Source organism: Aotus nancymaae, unplaced genomic scaffold, assembly GCF_030222135.1.
Source record: "Aotus nancymaae isolate 86718 unplaced genomic scaffold, 86718_ANA_hifiasm-v0.15.2.pri h1tg000004l, whole genome shotgun sequence".
Taxonomy (NCBI): domain Eukaryota; kingdom Metazoa; phylum Chordata; class Mammalia; order Primates; family Aotidae; genus Aotus; species Aotus nancymaae.
This window is the reverse complement of record NW_026988415.1, coordinates 63,689,490-63,709,512: the sequence shown is the minus strand read 5'-3', so window position 1 is coordinate 63,709,512 and position 20,023 is coordinate 63,689,490. Positions and strand designations below refer to the sequence as shown.

At 35.0% G+C, this 20,023-nt stretch overlaps 1 protein-coding gene across 3 annotated transcripts in view; it reads right to left on the bottom strand.

Annotated features, from left to right (window-relative positions):
* BRWD3 (bromodomain and WD repeat domain containing 3) overlaps nt 1–20,023 on the bottom strand; it is a 126,681-nt gene that overhangs the window by 45,219 nt on the left and 61,439 nt on the right. For all 3 annotated transcript variants that reach the window (XM_012455736.2, XM_012455737.3, XM_064362832.1), the window contains 9 exons: nt 17,775–17,875; nt 17,202–17,272; nt 16,085–16,185; nt 15,337–15,377; nt 12,175–12,279; nt 10,976–11,129; nt 7,880–8,014; nt 6,733–6,861; nt 5,631–5,856 (listed from right to left, as the gene is read on the bottom strand). In XM_012455736.2, the coding sequence (XP_012311159.1) occupies nt 5,631–5,856; nt 6,733–6,861; nt 7,880–8,014; nt 10,976–11,129; nt 12,175–12,279; nt 15,337–15,377; nt 16,085–16,185; nt 17,202–17,272; nt 17,775–17,875 (1,063 nt within the window). The remainder of the gene's footprint in view (nt 1–5,630; nt 5,857–6,732; nt 6,862–7,879; nt 8,015–10,975; nt 11,130–12,174; nt 12,280–15,336; nt 15,378–16,084; nt 16,186–17,201; nt 17,273–17,774; nt 17,876–20,023) is intronic.

The following is a 20,023-nucleotide window of genomic DNA, read 5'->3' as shown; positions in this document are numbered from 1 at the left end:
TCACCACAACCTCTGCCTGCCAGGTTTAAGCGGTTCTCGTGCCTCAGCCACCTAAGTAGCTGGGATTACAGGTGTGTACCACCACGCCCAGCTAATTTTTGCATTTTTTTTTTTTGAGATGGAGTTTCCCTCTTGTTACCCAGGCTGGAGTGCAATGGCGCGATCTCGGCTCACCGCAACCTCCGCCTCCTGGGTTCAAGCAATTATCCTGCCTCAGCCTCCCAAGTAGCTGGGACTATAGGCACGTGCCACCATGCCCAGCTAATTTTTTGTATTTTTAGTAGAGACGGGTTTTCACCATGTTGACCAGGATGGTCTCGATCTCTTGACCTCGTGATCCACCCGCCTCGGCCTCCCAAAGTGCTGGGATTATAGGCGTGAGCCGGGCGGCCTGTACCTTTAGTAGAGATGGGGTTTCACCATGTTGGCCAGGCTGGTCTTGAACGCCTGACCTCAATCAAGTAATCCACCCGCCTCGGCCTCCAAAAGTGCATGAGCCATTGTGCCTGGATAATCTGTGGTTTTTCAAAGTTCCTCTTCTTAGTTCAATTAACTATGGACTCTCAAACTAAAATACCAATACTATAAGCAATGGAATTCCACCAGTTATAAAAGCTTTTACTACAACTCAATATTATAGAAACCAACAGGTTCATACATACATAAAGTTTTTTTTTTTTTTTTGAAAGAAATAAGGAGAAAGAGAAAGAGGGAGAGAGAACAGGAGTCTTGTTCTATTGCCCAGGCTGGAATGCAATCTAAAAATAAGTGTTAAAAACCTCTTTTTTCCGATAATTGTGCTTAACAGCAGAGACAGGAAGGAATTAAGAGAAGAAAATAAACAAACAGCCAACCAATATTTCATTTAAGTCTGTGAAATGCGGAGAGAGATCCAAGATGGCTGATGATTAGCAGCTCGGGCACGTACCTCCCAGTGAAAGCGCAAAGAACGAGAGGACGCCACACTTTCAGACGAATATTAGTTGCTCACGGACCAGGAGATTCCCAGTGGAGGAGCTCCACGGGTCGCCAGGGCGACTCTTGTGGCCGGCGTGGCGGTTTTGCTGGTGCCTTAGCACGCCAGTTCTTGGTGGGTGCAGAGTCCGGAGATTCCGGGCAGAAAAGCACCATCAATCTTAACACCGCTGTTTTGGCCGGCTCAGTGGATTGCTCAGATTTCGGCGCAGGGAATCAACAAGTTGGACGTCAGAGACCCAGTTAGAAAGTCGGTAATTATAAAGACGACAGACGGACAAATATATAATGAAGGGAAGAAACCAGCGTAAAAAGGTAGAGAATACTCAAAATCAGAATGCCTCTCCCTCTACAGGGGATTGCAATTCCTCATCAGTAACGGAACAAGGCTTAATAGATTACACGTGTGTTCCAATAACAGAAGCAGGTTTCAAAACGTGGGTGATAAGAAAGTTCTGTGAATTAAAAGAACTTGTTCTAACCCAATGCAAAGAAACTAAGAACCTTGAAAAAAGGTTTGATGAAATGCTAACGAGAATGGACAATTTAGAGAGGAATATAAGTGAATTGATGGAGCTGAAAAACACAACGCAAGAACTTCGCGAAGCATGCACAAGTTTAAACAGTCGAATTGATCAAGCAGAAGGAAGGATATCAGAAGTCGAGGACCAGCTCAGTGAAATGAAACGAGAAGACAAGAATGCAGAAAAAAGGATGAAAAGGAATGAGCAAAGTCTCCAGGAAATATGGGACTATGTGAAAAGACCTAATTTACGTTTGATAGGTGTACCTGAATGTGATGAAGAGAATGAATCCAAGTTGGAAAATACTCTTCAGGATATCATTCAGGAAAATTTCCCCAACCTGGCAAGGCAGGGTAATATTCAACTCCAGGTAATACAGAGAACACCACAAAGATATTCTTCAAGAAGACCAACCCCAAGGCACATAATCGCCAGATTTATTAGGGTTGAAATGAAGGAGAAAATACTAAGGGCAGCCAGAGAGAAAGGTCAGGTTACCCATAAAGGGAAACCTATCAGACTTACAGCAGATCTCTCAGCAGAAACCCTACAAGCCAGAAAAGAGTGGGGACCAATATTTAACATCCTTAAAGAAAAGAACTTTCAACCCAGAATTTCCTATCCAGCCAAACTAAGCTTTATGAGCGAAGGAAAAATTAAATCTTTTGCGAACAAACAAGTACTTAGAGAGTTCACCACCACCAGGCCTACTTTACAAGAGCTTCTGAAAGAAGCACTATACATATAAAGGAACAACCAATATTAGCCTTTCCAAAAATATATCAAAAAGCAAAGAACTTTAACACAATAAAAAATTTACATCAACTAATGAGCAAAACAGCCAGCTAGCATCAAACGCCGGTATTAAACTTACATATATTTTAATTGGATAAAAAGCCAAAACCCATCGGTATGCTGCATCCGGGCCCATCTTACATGCAACAATACACAAAGACTCAGAGAGAAGGAGGAAGATTTACCAATCAAACAGAGAGTAAAAATAAACTAATAAACAAAAAGCAGGAGATGCAATTCTCGCCTCTGATAAAGTAGACTTTAAAGCAACAAAGATCAAAAGAGGCGAGGAATGACATTACATAATGGCAAAAGGATCAATGCAACAAGAAGAGCTAATGATTCTATAGATGAACGAGATAGAAAATTAACAAGGATATTCAGAACTTGAACTCAGACCCGGAACAAGTAAACTTAATAAACATTTATAGAACTCTCCACTTCAAATACACAAAACATACATTACCACCTCACACCTATTCCAAAGGTGACTATATAATTGGAAGTAAATCACTCCTCAGTAATCGCATAGCATTTCATAGGTTTAAATTAAATATTGGTTGGCTGTTTGTTTGTTATCTTCTTCCCTTATTCCTTCCTGACTACATCATTAAGTATAATTATCAGTATAAAAGAGGTTTTCAATACCCATTACTAAATTGCATTCTAGCCTGGGCAAGAAAGCAATACTTCCATTCTCTCTCCCTCTTTCTTTTCCTTCTCCCTCCTCCCCATTCTCTCTCTCTCTTTCTCTTCCTTTTTCCTCCTTCCTATTCTCTCTCTCTCTTTCTCTAAAAAAAAAAAAAAAAAAAAAAAGTCTGTGAAATGCTATATAAGTGCTGAAGAGTGATTTACTTCCAATTATGTGGTCACTTTCAAAATAGGTGTAATGCGATACTGAGAAAAATATATGTTCTGTGGACCTGGGGTGAAGAATTCTATAAATATTCACTGAGTTTACTTGTTCCAGGTCTGAGTTCAAATCATAGATGTCTCTGTTAATTTTCTATCTCGTTGATCCATCGAATATTAACAATATGGTGTCAAAGTCTCCCGCTATTATTGTGCGGGAGTCCAAGTCTCTTTATAAGTCATTAAGAACTTGTCTTATGTATCTGGGTGCTCCTGTATTGGGTGCATATATATTTATGATCACTGACTCCTGTTGTTGCATTGATCCTTTTACCATTATGTAATGTCCTTCTTTGTTTCTTTTAGTCTGTTACTGTTAAAGTCTATTTTGTCAGAGATGAAAGTTACGACTCCTGTTTTTTTTTTAATTTTGCTCTCCATTTGATTGGTAAGTCTTCCACCAACCCTTTGTTTTGAGTCTTTGTGTGTCCTTGCTTATGAGATGGATCTGGATACAGCGTACTGATGGGTTTTGACTTTTTATTCATTTTGCCTGTCTGTGTCTTTGATTGGGGCATTTAATCCATTTAAATTTAGGATTAATATTGATATTTGTGAGTTTAATATTGTCGTTTAATGCTAGCTGGCTATTTTGCCCATTAGTTGATGTAGATTCTTCATTATGGAGATACTCTTTACGTTTTGGTAAGTTTTTGGGATGACTGATACTGGTTGTTCCTTTCTGTGTATAGTGCTTCTTTCAGAAGCCCTTGTAAAGCAGGCCTGGTGGTAATGAAATCTCTGAGTGCTTGCTTGTTCACGAAAAATTTTATTTTTCCTTCATTTATGAAGCTTAGTTTGGCTGGATATGAGATTCTGGGTTGAAAATTCTTTTCTTTGAGGATATTGAATATTGACCCCCACTCTCTTCTAGTTTGTAGGGTTTCTGCTGAGAGATCTGCTGTGAGTCTGATAGGCTTCCCTTTATGGGTTCCCTGACCTTTCTCTCTAGCTGCCCTTAGAATTTTCTCTTTTATTTCAACCCTAGTGAATCATGATTATGTGTCTTGGGGTTGCTCTACTTGAGGAATATCTTTGTGGTGTTCTCTGTATTACCTGGAGTTGAGTATTGTCCTGCCTTACTAGGTTAGGAAAGCTTTTCCTGAATAATATCCTGAAAAATATTTTCCAGCTTGGATTCATTCTCTTCATGACATTCAGGTACACCTATCAAACGTAAATTAGGTCTTTTCACATAGTCCCATATTTCTTGGAGACTTTGTTCATTCCTTTTTACTCTTTCTTCTCTAATCTTGTCTTCTTGTTTCATTTCATTAAGTTGGTCTTCGACCTCTGATAGCCTTTCTTCTGCTTTATCAATTCGACTGTTAAAACCTGTGCATACTTTGCGGAGTTCTTGTATTGTATTCTTCAGTTCCATTAATTCACTTATATTCCTCTCTAAATTGTCTATTCTCATTAGGATTTCGTCAAACCTTTTTTCAAGGTTCTTAGTTTCTTTACATTGGGCTAGGACATGTTCTTTTAACTCACAGAAGTTTCTTATTATCCACTTTCTGAAGCCTAATTCTGTTATTGGAACGCACTGGTTCTTCATCAGGTCTTGATCCCTTGTTGATGAAGAACTATGATCCCCTGTAGAGGGAGAGGCATTCTGATTTTGGGTATTCTCAGCCTTTTTACGCTGGTTTCTTCCCATCATTGTGAATTTATCCACCTGTCATCTTTGTAGTTACCAACTTTCAAATTAGGTCTCTGAGTGGACGTCCAAGTTGTTGATTCCCAGTGCCGGAATCTGAGCAACCCACTGCACCGGCTAAAACAGTGGTGTTAAGATTGATGGTGCTTTTCTGCCCGGGAATCTCTGGTCTGGCTTCCTTCTTGAGTCCCTTTTTCAATCAGCTGAATAGGCGACTCTGCCTTCCCGGAGCTCCAAACGTCGACCAAAAGGGGACCCAGTCCCGTTTGCTCTGCACCAAGAACCATCGCGCCAGGGCGCCAGCAAAACCACCGTGCTGGCCACAAGAGTCGCGCTGGTGACCCGTGGGGCTCCTCTGCTGGGAATCTCCTGGTCCGTGAGCAACAAATATTCATCTAAAAGTGTGGCGTCCTCTCGTTCTCTGCCCTTTCACTGGGAGCTACAATCCTGAGCTGCTAGTAATCGGCCATCTTGGATCTCTCTCCCTAAAGTTTTCTAAAGAAATAGGTTAATACATTCTCTGCTTGGGCTTATATATGCTTGTGTTTGTCCTAACACACTTATTTGTGTCCAGGTGAGATAAACAATGAAAAAGTACTCTACTAAGGTAAAATGTTTTATGCAACTGAAAATTAACAGCAATAGAAGATGAAACATATTAATAACCTACTTCAGAGTTTAGCAGGAAGCATACATCATAGAGAACAGTAGTAATGTACAATATTGTGAAAAATGTTTTAAATTTGCTTTTAGAGAAAACATACCATTAGCCACATATCCCAGCTGTGGTATAAGTTGTTCATCTTTACAATTTTCCCGTCCTGGTACCAGCCGTTGGAATTTTGTAGGATGAGGATTTCCATCAACATCCACCAAAAATGGAGGAGGCATGAGGTGAGGAGCTTGTTGGGTTTGTTCATCCAATACATAGTTATTGGCATCACGAATAAGAGGACGATAGTCCGTGTGGAAGAACATCTGATCTGGAATCTTTATGACAGATTTTTAGTGGGTCAACAGCCACAAGGAATTTATAAGTAAATACTTGTTTTTATTCCTAGAGCACATTCATTTTTAAAATCAGACAATTATTGCATACTCTTGTAGTCTTTGCTGCCATATATTCCCTTTAGGTAGAATAGAACGGAATTACCTAGATGGTAACTCTCTTTTCGGCACAAAATCCTATAATATGTATTAATTTTTAGACATATATCATATTTCTCCTATTATGATAAGAAGAACAAAAGCAACAACCAAGTAGATATAATTGGGCATTTTTATTTAAGTTGTAAAAATTATACAAACCTACATAATTATGTTTTTCTTATTTTTATTCAAATGAAGATAGATGAAGTATAATATACATGGTAAAACAGGTAAATATCAATCACATCAAAGACACTCAAAACTGATATTAATATAATTATCGAGCTGCCTCAATGCTTGAGTTCTCTTCCAACTCTAAGATTCTATAATGTTTCTCAAATTCACAGCTAATAAAATATAAAGAACCTATTAAGTTAGCTCCCAAAGCATTTTAACAGGATCAGTAATAAGCAAAATAGTAAAATAGTCACCTAAGAATATAAACATATTCAGTCACCAGAGGTTTATTCCCAATTCATGAGAAGTAGAAAATGCAATGTATTAGAATTACTCTCCTATTATACCTGGAAGGCAGGTATAAGCCTAATGTTCCGGCAGTGCAGATCACAACTGAGAACCTTTACTAAGAAAGACAATTTTCTTTTATTTCATATCTATTAACACATAACAACCCTTATTAACTGGAAGGCTTTAAACAAAGTTTGTGAATGATACATTCCTAAATTACACTCTACAGCAAAATTTAAATATGCTAACCTTTTCATAGTATTTACTGCATCCAAAACCAAAAAGCAGCAAATGCCCATGAGAATCTGTGCAGGCAAAATGGTTTCCATCTGGTGAAAACTTACAATCAAACACCGCACCATGGCCTTGGCCTTCAATCTGAAATTCAGAGGAGTCTCAAGTAATCTTAAGAGCAATTTTCAAATAATCAATAGGTGATAACTTCTCCTTGCTAATACCATGGATTCATTCTGTGATGCATCAACATTCCAAAGTACTCTCTGGCTTCTGTAGCCAGAACCCTACTGAAACAGTAAATCTCTGAAAGAAATTAGGGAGAGTCAAATCGCAATGGATGAAATCAATCATTGCTAGCAATGACATACCTCTTGAAATACTAAATGAGTGACTGTAAAGATTAAAAAAGAACTAAATGCAACCAAAATGACAAAGGTACTACCTCAGCAAACTCGAGATGTTATCTTCAAATCTTAAGTTATAATGCAATAAAGCCTTAAAATAACCATCCTAAAATTAAAGCACACAATCAATTTTACTAACAAAAGAGAGAGGACCTGTCTTTGCTTTCGGTCTATATAAAGCCTATAAAAGTAAGCTCCAAGGCCAACCAACAATTTAGAAATGTTTAGTCAGAATTATTCTTAAGAGGATATGAGTATTCCCATCACCATAGAAAGGTGCTCTGAGAGAAGAGATAGCTCATCAGATTTTTTCATGGCTTGTATTAAATGTATCTTAAGAGTATCCATATCTCCAAGTCCATGCTTGCCAAACAACTTTCTGATTACTAAATTGCATGAGGTTTACCAGAGGCAGATAGAAGTATTACAGTCACTGCTATAATTCTTAAATCAGAATTACATTTTAAACATCAATCTCTTTGTGATTTTGGCTAGGTGTTAACTCTAAAGCTTAATACATTTGAGTATCTGTAGTTTAGAGCTGGGGAACAGAATTTGGAAAATGCTAACACCTAACAACAGTCATCCTGAAAAGCTCCACTGGCCTTACTCAGTTCTTGAGTTATTCTCTGAATTATTTTACCAATTTAAACACAGATGACAAGAGGTTCCTCTGCACTAGGTATACTTTAATTACCAAGTTATTATATAAGAGAAGTTGGTTTTAATGTGAACTAGATACAGGTTTCTCTTACCATGTTAAAATAATTCCGAATTTTGGTCCCCCGGTCAAGGTCCCAAATAAAAATGTTCCCATCATGACCTGCTGAAAGTATGATCCTTTGATCAAATGGATGTGCTTCCAGAACGAATACTTCATCATCATGTCCCTACAATAAAAATCAGTATTAAAAATGAAAAGCAACAACAAATGTCTGGTTCATCTGGTAAAAAGGTCTTCATTGTGCTATCAGTCTGGTTCAAATGAATTCACACAGAAAAATTTAACAGCATTTACTATACGGATACTACAAGAACAATATAGTTCAGTTAGAGTTCCTTATAAACTGCATTTATCAAGAATTCAATAAACAGAAGACCCAGAACTATTTTTAAAATAAAGATAGTCTAAACTATTACAGCTCATTAATCAGGCCTCTGAAGTGGAATTTAGGACTAGCCTAATTAAAAGGTCATAGAAAATATGACAAACTGAATCTTTCATTAACACCCAATTGTGACACAGTGATAAATACAAACTTTCATTGTTCTTCATCCAGGACTCTATTCTCTATTACTGGTATGCAAATTGTATTTTAGTAGGCCCCGTGATACACTCAAAAGATAAAGCACAGTGGCTCTGCTCTATATCTACTTCATATTTGGGAGTACCATTTAAGATGTTATCTGAAAGATACATTTGCTGCTAAAAAGAAGCTTGAAAACCAATGCTTTATGTTATAGTTTATATAACACAGAACATGTTTACACATGTTATATGTTTATATTCCTCATAAAGGAAAAGTTTACAGACATTTGCTTTAAGATCATTGTTGATTTTCCTTGGACTTAATTCCTGTCTAGAGAGTATATGATTAGGAACAGGCTCCAAGTCTTAGAAAAGCATAGAGAACAACCTGAAACTGCACTTATCTTAGGAGCACACCATCACATTATATATCAGGAGTGTCTAAAAAAAATGATAATATCCTGCAAACCTCAAAAGTGCATTTTATCCCAAATCAGCCTATTTAAATAAATGGAATAAATAGAGTATCCTACCATATTACAATTATGAACAAAAGTACAGCTTATTAAAAAAAATAACTTTAAACTGGTTCAAAACACAGTGTGAAGATTAGTAGGAAAAATACCCTTACAATAAATACCATCACAACTCAAAAGTTTACAAAACTCTTCCCAGTGACTACTGAAAAAGTTATTTCTTTGCTATAACAAAATCCCTTGCTAAAATAATCAATTTGAGATAGCCAATATTTTCTTAGGTTCCTAACCAGCAAAAAAATATAGTTAGCTTGTTAAACTCAAATGATAATGACATGAATACTTCAACGTAGGTTAGGGAAAAACAAAAACAAAAATGCGGAAGCTGGGGATTTTAATTTTTTTTGGTCACATGCCTTAAGATAGGGCATAGTAGATCGTGGGGAAAAAGATCTAGCCAAAATCAGTAATGTCTTAAAATTTATCATCTGCCATATTTGTATTTAGTAAGCACACTTTTATTTCCACCACCATTACACAAATCTAAATTATCATCCTGGCTCATCCTGGCTACTATCAGACTCCTACAATCTACCTGCAGTCACTCTTAGCTCATTCCAATCTATTCCCTCTTCTGTGCCCAGAATTAAAACATATTTTTCAAACGCAAAACTCACATTTCATTCCTTTGCTTTAAACCCTTTAATGATTTCCTATTGGTCTTACAATAGAGCCTACAAAATCCTAAATAGTCTGGCCCCTGTCCACTTTTCCAGTTGTATCTGGGGAGACTCTGTTTCTGCTCTCTGTGGCTTTCTTTCAGCTCCCTTCTACCTCAGGACCTTTGCACATGCCATTCCCTCTTCCTAGAGGCACCTCCCAGCCTCCTCACATATTTAACAAATATTTATTGATTCCCTACCATGTAGAGGCAGCAAATAAAGAAGAAAACTTAATAATAAAATACCAAATAGTGATAAACATTAATAGAAGTAAAGCAAGGTGACATAATAAGACAAAGACTAGGAGGCTACCTTGGACTGTTTGATCAGGGAACGCCTAATCAAGGAGGTAACACTTGTTGAGATTTCGGAAATTTCTACTTATCTTTCAAAACTTAACCCAAACTACACTTCTTCAGGAAGTTTTCTCTGAGCCTTCCATATCAAATTTGGTCACCCTGTTAGAAGTTTGCATTCTATCTTGCATTTTTCTTTCTTAACACTTATCTGATTTAAAGTATTTCTCTTAATAGGCTATAAATTCTGGCATGACATGACTGTCTAATTTACCATTTATACCTAACACTTAACCCACTTTTGGCACACAGCTGATGCTCAAACAGCATTTCCAAAATAAAAGAACTTTACATCCCTCTGATACATAAACACCATGATATATACTACAAAAACAACTGAGTTGAGTCACAAGAATTGGTTTCTAATCTGAACCTTATCACTTACTACTATGTAATCACAGGGCAATCATTGGCATTATCGCCTTAAAATGCTTATGAATCAATAGTTGAAGCAGACAAAAAATAAGGTTTCAAACTTAAACTTAAATCTGAAGTCAACCAGTATTATGATAAACTAAAAAACATCAATACCACCCATGTGATTTCTGCTATTAATCCTTTCAACTTTTTACATCATGAATACCGAAACCTCTTACAATAACAAATACACTTTCTGAAAAAGAAAAAAAACCTTTTTTCTTTCCCATTTCTTCTTACCCCTATTCCTTGCATAAAGTCATCACTAAAGGTAGACTATGTAGAATATCCTTGTCAAAATAAGTTAAGCTCTATCCCTATAATGGTAACAATGACAAAATGTCAACCCCTGCTAAAAATAAAATAACTTATATGTCCTCATTATATACTATAACATAGTAGATGAATACCTACTAGACTTAGAAAGTATCTTGGAAAGATTTCATATTTGCTTTTAGCAGGTATAGCATGTGTCACCCCTATTTTACAGATATATCGACAGAGGCCTCTCAGAAAATCATTTTTCCAAGGTCTACTATATCATAGAAAAGAAACTGGAACTTAAATTTCCTGTGTCTTAAAATAATGAGTTTTTTGACCATTTTAATCACTCTAAAAATAAAATACTTACAGATAATGTATGAAGAAGCTGTCCTGTGATAGAATTCCACACTTTCAAAAGAAAATTGTTCACTGCAGTAATAACTGTGGTATCATAGCGATCCCAGGCCACCATAGTCACCTTAAGTTTAGTGATCTTGTCTTCTCCAGATGGCAAATTATTGCTAAACAAAACAATTTGCAGTATTCATATCTTACAAATTTTTGACAAAGGTGCATGTTAAATAGCAAATTATGACAAGATTTCTCCAGGATTATACAATTGTCTAGATTTTAAAACCCTAAACTACATTGTTAAGTATTCATGAAAGAAAAATTACATGTATCTGCATAGGCAATACCCATTAGCTTATCTCAGGGAGGAAAAAAAGACCCTAAGATGACAAAAATTTTGTAAATAGTTCCTTGAGAACCAAAAATTATGAAGCTACTAAGAAATCTATAAATACCTTGTAAAATAAAATTCAAAGTTATGTTGGTTAACAGAAAATATGAAAACATAATTGCCACTTTATTCCCTTAATTATGATTTTTTTTAAAAAACGAATAAGATCTTATAAAAAAACAGAAAATTTAGAAAATTTAGTAACATTTTTATGTAATTGAATATGGCATTATCAATAGGTGGCTATGATGAAAAAGTCATTTCTATATTTCAACTAATGGAAAGGTAACTGATTTCAGGGCCACACCCTAAAGAAACTGTAGTGTCCCAAAGAGGTAATTATGTATCCTCTAATCAACAGTGAAGATGATAAAACCGAATGCTGAATAAGTGGATAACTATTACTAAGAATGGTAACAATATAATATATTATAAAAGTATCCTTAGAAAATTAGAGAAAAAGTTAAACATGTGCTGACATTTAATAGGGACAACTCTCAAAGTAGAAAGTAATATAGATACATTTTTTCATGACCTCTAGGAAACTAAGGCAGAGAATGGCTCTTTGGGCATCAGTAGAGCACAGACATCTTTGAGTTACAACAGACCAGAATATCAAATGAATCAGTAATGTTCCTGTCATCCAGTCTGTCAATTAACAGCAAAAGATTATTTGCTTAGAGGCTTTATAGATGCAAACTTCCTGTCTACAATTAACTTAAAATTATTTATTAATGTAAAAAGATATTTTATATTCATTATTAAATATAACTCAATTAAAATACATCATGAGAACCACATAAACATCTAACATACATTCTTACCCAGTCATTTTAGTAGCCATGTCCAGCACTATACTCTTCCATTCTTGTTGCTGATACTGCCAAATTCTTGCTGTTCCATCTCGACTTCCACTAACAAATCTTAAACTAGAAAGAGTTAAAATAGGTTTATTAATTTTCTCAAAAATGTAAATCACTGTTTTTTGATAACGTAAGTAACACATTAGCCCTCACACACTACTGAGGGGAATGTAAAATGGTACAGTCACTTTGGAAAACAGCTTGGCAGTTCTTCAAAATGTTAAATGTAGAATTATCATATGACCCAGAAATTCTACTCCCAGGTATATATCCAAGAGTAATGAAAACATAAGTCCACATAAAAATGTGTACGTGAGTATTCATGGCAGCATTATTCATAATAAGCCAAAAAGTGGAAACAACCCAAATGCCCATCAATGGATAAATAAAATGTAGCATATTCATACAATGAAATATTATTCAGAAAAAACAATAAAGAAAGAATGACAGACATGGTAACACAGATGAATGTTGAATAGACAAATCTATAAAGACAAAAAGTAGATTAATGGTTACCCAGAGCTGGGAGTTAAGGGATAGGAGAATTGGAGGTTGACAGCTATAGGGTATGAGCTTTCTCTCAGGGGCAATGAAAATGTTCTAAAATTGACTGTGGTGATGGTTGCACAACTCTATGAATATACTAAAAAACAGCGAATTTTATGTTATGTAAATTATTATTTCAATAAAGATGTCATTAGAAAAGAATACATATTCACTCATACTTCTGTCATTGTTAACACTTCGGTTTCTATTTTCAGAATTTATAAAATACAGACATAAACACTTCAATATTCTCCACTACAAAAAATAAAACCAGGAAAAACACGTTTTTCCCTAGCTTAACTGTATTTTGTAGATCTATTTCTATGCTTACAAGTACAAAACTACTATCACTTTTAGTAAGTGTTCAACTATATGAATGTATCAAAATTTATTTAATTAATCCCTTAATAATCAATTGTTGTTTCCAATCTTCACCATTATAAATAATGCTGTGATGAACATCTCTATATAATCTTTGTACAACCTTATACATATCTTTGCTGAGTCAGAGTAGGCATATTTTTAAAGTTTTTGATACATACTGCCAAATTGTTTCCCTGAAAAGTTTTTTTTAACAATTTACAATCTCATCACAAGTTGTAGAAGTGTCCATTTTCCCAAAACCCTTGGCAATATTGGGATTATCATTTTTCATTATCTTGTCATTCTGAAAGAAAAAAAAGTGACTGTTATTTTTATTTATATTTCTTTGATTATTAGTAAAATTGGATATCTCCTCATGTGTTTATTGGTCACACGATTAATTAAGACACAATAACGTATTTTTTCCTTAATGGAAAAAGATGGAGTTAAATTCTAGCATGAAAGAATAGTAGCTATACTAATGTTGAAGCATCTAACTCAGTATAATGCAGTCAAGTCAACCTTAAAATTTATTTGGTGGTTTTCTCATTCCTAATAGACATCACTCTTTGTAGACCAAATTTGACTACTCTCAAATTTGACAAAAATGAACAACTCCATCATTGTAATTATTTGCTGTCAAAAAATTATTTAAAAATAAAACATGATCATCCATATAAAGTCCATATCAACATATAAGTTGAGGTAGCCAAATCCAAAAATCTAAAATCTGAAAGTTTTTTAGTGTCAGCATGATATCACAAGTCAAAAATTCCACATCTGGCCTCTTGTGATGGGTCACCAACAGTCAAAACTTTGTTTCATACACAAAATTATTTAAAATATTGTATAAAATTACTTTCAGGCTGTGTGTATAAGGTGCACATGAAACATAAATGAATTGTGTTTAGAACTGGGTTCCATCTCCCAGGATCTCTCATTATGTATATGCAAATATTCCAAAATCTGAAAAAATATCCAATTCTGGTACCAAGCATTTTAGATGGGAAATAACCTGTATTAGAAACAAATTTATGCTAGGTACTTACAATTTTAAAATTTAAAAGTAAACTTTTAGGCTAGAGCCTTTATTGGCCATTATCTTTTTGGGATTAGACATTTTAGAGAGTGCAAGGATATCTGCATATAATTTCTGACTTTGGGGATATAGGGATAATGAGTGATACAGATGTTCAGACAAAGCCAAGACAACTAAAAGCTGGAACAGTCAGGAAATGTTTCAGGTAGGGCATGAACCGTAAAAGGAAGATAAGACCTAGTTAAGAAGTGAGCGGGGGAAGGAAGGAGGGAGAGAAGAGAGGAAAGGAGAGAGGTAGAAAGTAGGAGAGAGAAAGAGGTTAGGGGAAGGTAGGGAGTGCCATTTCTTTGTAGAAATGATGTGATGAAAAGTATAAGCAAAGGAATGGATGAGATGTGTCCAGGAACAGGGTACATCAATCAGGCTGGATTTAAGGATTCATATGGAGAATAACATAAAAGAACGTAGCTCTAAGTCATGTGGTAGAGAGTTCTGAATGCCAGGCTAAGACATTTGAATTTTATTCTGTAAATATAGAAGAGGAAACACTAAAGATTTCTATAAAGAACAATGTTGGCTGGGCATGGTGGCTTACGCCTGTAATCCCAGCACTTTGGGAGGCTGAGGCAGGCAGATCATGAGGTCAGGAGATCCAGATCATCCTGGCTAACACGGTGAAACCCTGTCTCTACTAAAAATACAAAAAATTAGCCCAGTGTGATGGCACGTGCCTGTAATCCCAGCTACTTGGGAAGCTGAGGCGGGAGAATCACTTGAACCCGAAAGGTGGAGGTTGCAGTGAGCCGAGATCGCCCCACTGCACTCCAGCATGGGCGACAGAGCGAGATTCCATCTCAAAAAAACAAAAAATGTTAATCTGGCAGAGATGGACAGGTCAAATAATGGAACACTTGACTAACGTGGGTGCTAACAGAAATAGAGCAAAATAAAGAAAAAAGGAAGCACCCAGAAAGGAAGAACTGATAGGCTATGGTTACTTCTTGGATGAAATTGTGGAAGTGATAGCTAAGGTTGTCATCAAAGACAAGTAAAAGCTTTGAACCTAAATCACTGGAAAGAATTAAGGTACCTATCATAGAGGTAGCTGCATCTGAGAAAAATGGTAGCAAAATATATCAAACATCTGTTTACACAAATATGTATTACATAATTACCTGTCTCCATTGTTACAGAACTGAACAGCAACAACTTTATCCTAAGACATAAAACAACAGATTTTCAGTTAAAATGGACTCATTTGTAAAATGAACTAAGTGCTCTTTCTCTCAAATTCATAGGCAAAAACATCACCGAAGTAGTTTTTTGTTTAATAAATTAGAGGTTAGAAAACCTCTAATTTTCTTAAAAAAAAAAAAAAAAAAAAAAAAAACAATGAGGCCCCAAACGATGTACTAACTAATGAGGAATACTTACTGGCAATAATAGGAAACAAACCACACATAAGGAAACCTTATAAACCATATCTCAAGAGACAAATATTTCTGAATAGATATTTGTTTATTATGTCCTCCGTAATATGACAGCACTTTAATGTAAGAGAACACCTTAAAATAGTTAATTTAATAGTAGTTGCATTAAATTTTCCACTTGATTTTATTAATTTTTGAAAATAAATCAATCACTTCCTGTTTCCCACATCATTTATTTAATTATTTTACAATGGAATCATCTGACAACTTATAGGTACCATAGTTTAGACACTGCTTTTTAAATCTTCTTTTGGAATAATTAACCCATACTTTTACAAATATAGTATGTATAGTAGTGATGACAAGAGTAAAGAGTAAGCCAAAATTTGAGATTTGTATATATTAAACTATCGTACACATCAGAAAAGAAGAAATAATATCAACTTTCCAAGGGTGTTCAAAAATAAAGCAATCATTTCTGATTTTCTCTTACCGTATGTGACTCTAATTCAGCAATTTTCTCAGGGACCTCAGAACCCAAATAATATATTCTAATCACATGATCAGTACTACCAGTTGTAATGAACATACCACCTGGAAGATTAAAAAAACAAACAAACAAAAACAAAAAACATAGTACCAAGCAACCTTAAAAACCCTCTCACTACTTCCTTAGCTGTATGCTACCTTTCATTAGTAAAAAGGGTTCAAGAAACACAAGGTTGTCTTCTAATTATTGGAGACATGCTCATGCTAATGATTCAGAGAAAATTTAAAACTGTATCATTCATCCAACAAAATCTACAAACTATACACTGAATACAGGCCTACAATCATAAACATTAAAGAACACATCCTTGAGGAATTCACTTCTTTAGATTTTACTTAGAAACGTAATCTTCCAGTTATTTATAAGACGACTTATCTACAATTCTCTTTACTGTGGCTTTAAGCAAAGGAATGGATGAGATGTGAACAGGAACAGGGTACATCAAAGATGTGAACAGGAACAGTGTAAAAATTCAGCTGCTTTTGGGATGATGAAAAAGTTCTAGAGATGGATGGTGTGACAGATGCAGGACAATGTGAATACACTTACAGGCACAGAAGTATACATTTAAAAATGGCTAAAATGATAAAATTTTAAGTTCCGTATATTTTACCACAATCAAAAAAAGAAATAAAAAAGGTTAACTAACATAGGGTTCTTAGCAGTAGAAAAAGCACTGCAGAAGTATTTTCAATATGGAGCAATAGTACATTTTTTAAAAATAAACTCAGCAGAATTTTTGTGTTGACCAAGGGGGAGCACTAAACTTTTTGGTTGGTGAGTATTTAGAGTTGGGGTCTGATTTTTACCAAGCAAAATCACCATTATATAAAAATGTGTTAAATTATGAATAAGAAAAGAAAAGAAAAAAAAATCAACCTTACACAATGCTTAAGAGTCCAAAAAAGTTTATCTATCATAACACATGGTTCACACTTTTGGTATCCTTCAATTAACACTCAAATGTGTATCTTTTTTCTTCATAAATCACATAATCTATTTTTACAACTGGATCATTTTAATATTCGAGACGCTCAAAACATTCTAGTTTTACACATACCAGAACTGAAAGATGAACAAGATATCTGGACTCCAGGTCTGGATCTCTCAGTAAATTTCACTGGGCGATCTCTAAAGAGAAAAATAAGATGTTTTTATTTTTCGTCATGTTTATCTAATGGGCCAGAATGTTAGCACACTATTGGAAACTGATTGATTTAGCATCAATATTATAGAAAAAACAAATGGAATGTGGTCAGTACGTACTATTCCCATCAATCACGTGAAAAATGCATTTAACCTTGCAAATATATTTTATGATATCAGTATTATTACTATAGTTTTATAAGCCATATTACTTGCTACTACCATTATGAGAAATCTTCTTAACAAAGAAATAAAACAAATAAAAATCTACCAACATTTTCTATATAAATTATCTCTTCAACATTAATATCATAAAAATTTTATCCCAAGATCTCTTAACAACCTATTGAAGCAGGTATGGATACATATACACAAATATACATATACATACAAATATATATACATATTTAAATACATGAACGATTAAGCATCAAGGGAATAGACAAAAATTAACACGCTTAATTTTTCACAAAATTTCTCAACTTACCTAAATTTCATTGTTTTTACATGCCATTGCCAGAAACAGATTGTTCCATCAGCACCAGTAGAAGTGAGGTATCTGTTTGTGCCTTTAGTTGATGGACAAAACTTAAAGAAAAAAAATTCTGATTCAAACAAAAAGTTTTCATGTTCAGCCTATCGTCAAACGCAGGCTCTTTTAAAATTATAATCATTTAACAAATATAATTTTAATAAATTCACTTAAAAATTTTTGTTTCAAGGGACTACTTAACTTTCCTGGATTCATAAATACCTTATAAAAATTTAAAATGTCAAAAAAACTATAGAAAAAGTAACTGAATTTAGGATAAAATGTTTTTGTTATAAAAAATAATTATTTTTAAATTTAACATTACACTTTAAGATTTTTTTAATCGCTTTCAGTAAAGAACAAACTCACAAGCGCATTACTAGTTAAAACATTGCAAATGTGCTGTGCTATATATACACTTATAGAAACAACTGTGAATTTTTTTTTTTTTTTTGAGACAGAGTTTCACTTTTGTCATCCAGGCTGGAGTACAATGGGACGTTCTGGGCTCACCGAAAGCTCCGCATCTCGGATTCAAGCAATTCTCCTGACTCAGCCTCCCTAGAAACTGGGATTACAGGCGCCCGCCACCATGCCCAGATAATTTTTTGTATTTTTAGTAGAGACGGGGTTTCACCATGTTGGCCAGGCTGGTCTTGAACTCCCGACCTCAGGTGATCTGCCCACCTCAGCCTCCCAAAGTGCTGGGATTACAGGTTTGAGCCACCGTGCCTGGCCACAACTGTGGAATTTTTATAGTTCAGATTCACAGAGGATTAGAAGTAAATCTAAAGACAACACTTGGGAAGGTAATATCGAAGTATTTGGGTTTTATTATTTATTTCACTTTAAAATCCAGTTTCATTCAATGAAATATATAATTTTGTCCTTTTTAAATATGAGCCATTTGTTTTCATAAGTAATGTAAAATAGGTCAAATCTTTATTCATATCATATCATTGTGGAAAAATGTAGATCAAGTTAAAAAAATACTCAAATTGTCAATACAGAGGACGACTGCTATGTCAGAAGAATCATGGCCTTTATCATGTGGGCTTCTCAAGCTTACTCTCAGTATTTTACATATTCTCAGAAAAGAATCACAGAAAAGGGAAAAGAGTAACTGACACAGGAAAAACCTGAAAATTAGACAAGAGTTTCCTGCATGTCAGTGAGTTTTTAAAATCCCAAATGAAGATAATGAAACATTTCCATTGAGATGATGATTAAGGATTAAGATGTACAGGATTTAAATACATTTTGAATGCAAATCAAAAGAAAATGATCATTATAGATATTAGAAGTAATTTACTTAGCTTCCTTGTTTGAAGGCACAGAACTTCTAAAGACAATAGAGCTGAATTTAAACAAAAATTACTCATTAATATTATCCATTAATAACTGATGTGCAGTAAAGAAATCAGGACTCATGTCTATATAGTCCTCTGTTGGTATCATTGAGACATTGTTTCCAGGACCTCCCATGGATACTAAAATCAGCAGATGCTCAAGTCTCTGATATAAAATGGTATGGTATTTACAGATAACCTATGTACATCCTCCCGTATACTTTAAATCATCTTTTTAAATCATCTCTAGATTACTGAAATAACTAATACAATGTAAATGCTGGGGTAATTAGTTGTTATATATTATTTAAGGCATAATGACAAGAAAGGAAAAATGTGTCCCTGTTCATTACCAATGTTATTTTTTTTTCAAATGACCTTTATTCCTCAGCTGGTTGAAGCCATAGATTCAGAATCTACGGATACAAGGGGTCAACTATATTTTCATTTCTGAGATCAATAAATCTGCATTAAAAAGCTTAATCTGGCCGGGCTCGGTGGCTCACGCCTGTAATCCCAGTACTTTCAGAGGTCGAGGCAGGCGGATCACCTAAGGTCAGGAGTTCGAGACTAGCCGGGTAGATATGGTAAAACCCCATCTCTATTAAAAATAAAGAAAAATTAGCTGAGCATGGTGGTACATGCCTGTAATCCCAGCTACTCAAGAGGCCAAGACATGAGAATCACTTGAAGCCAGGAGGCAGAGGTTGCAGTGAGCTGAGATCATACCTCCACACTCCAGCCTGGGCTACACAGCAAGACTCTGTCTCAACAAAAACAACAAAAAAAAACACTTAATCTAAATTCTATAGCAGTAGTCCACAAATTATGTCCCACACATCAAATTCAGCTTGT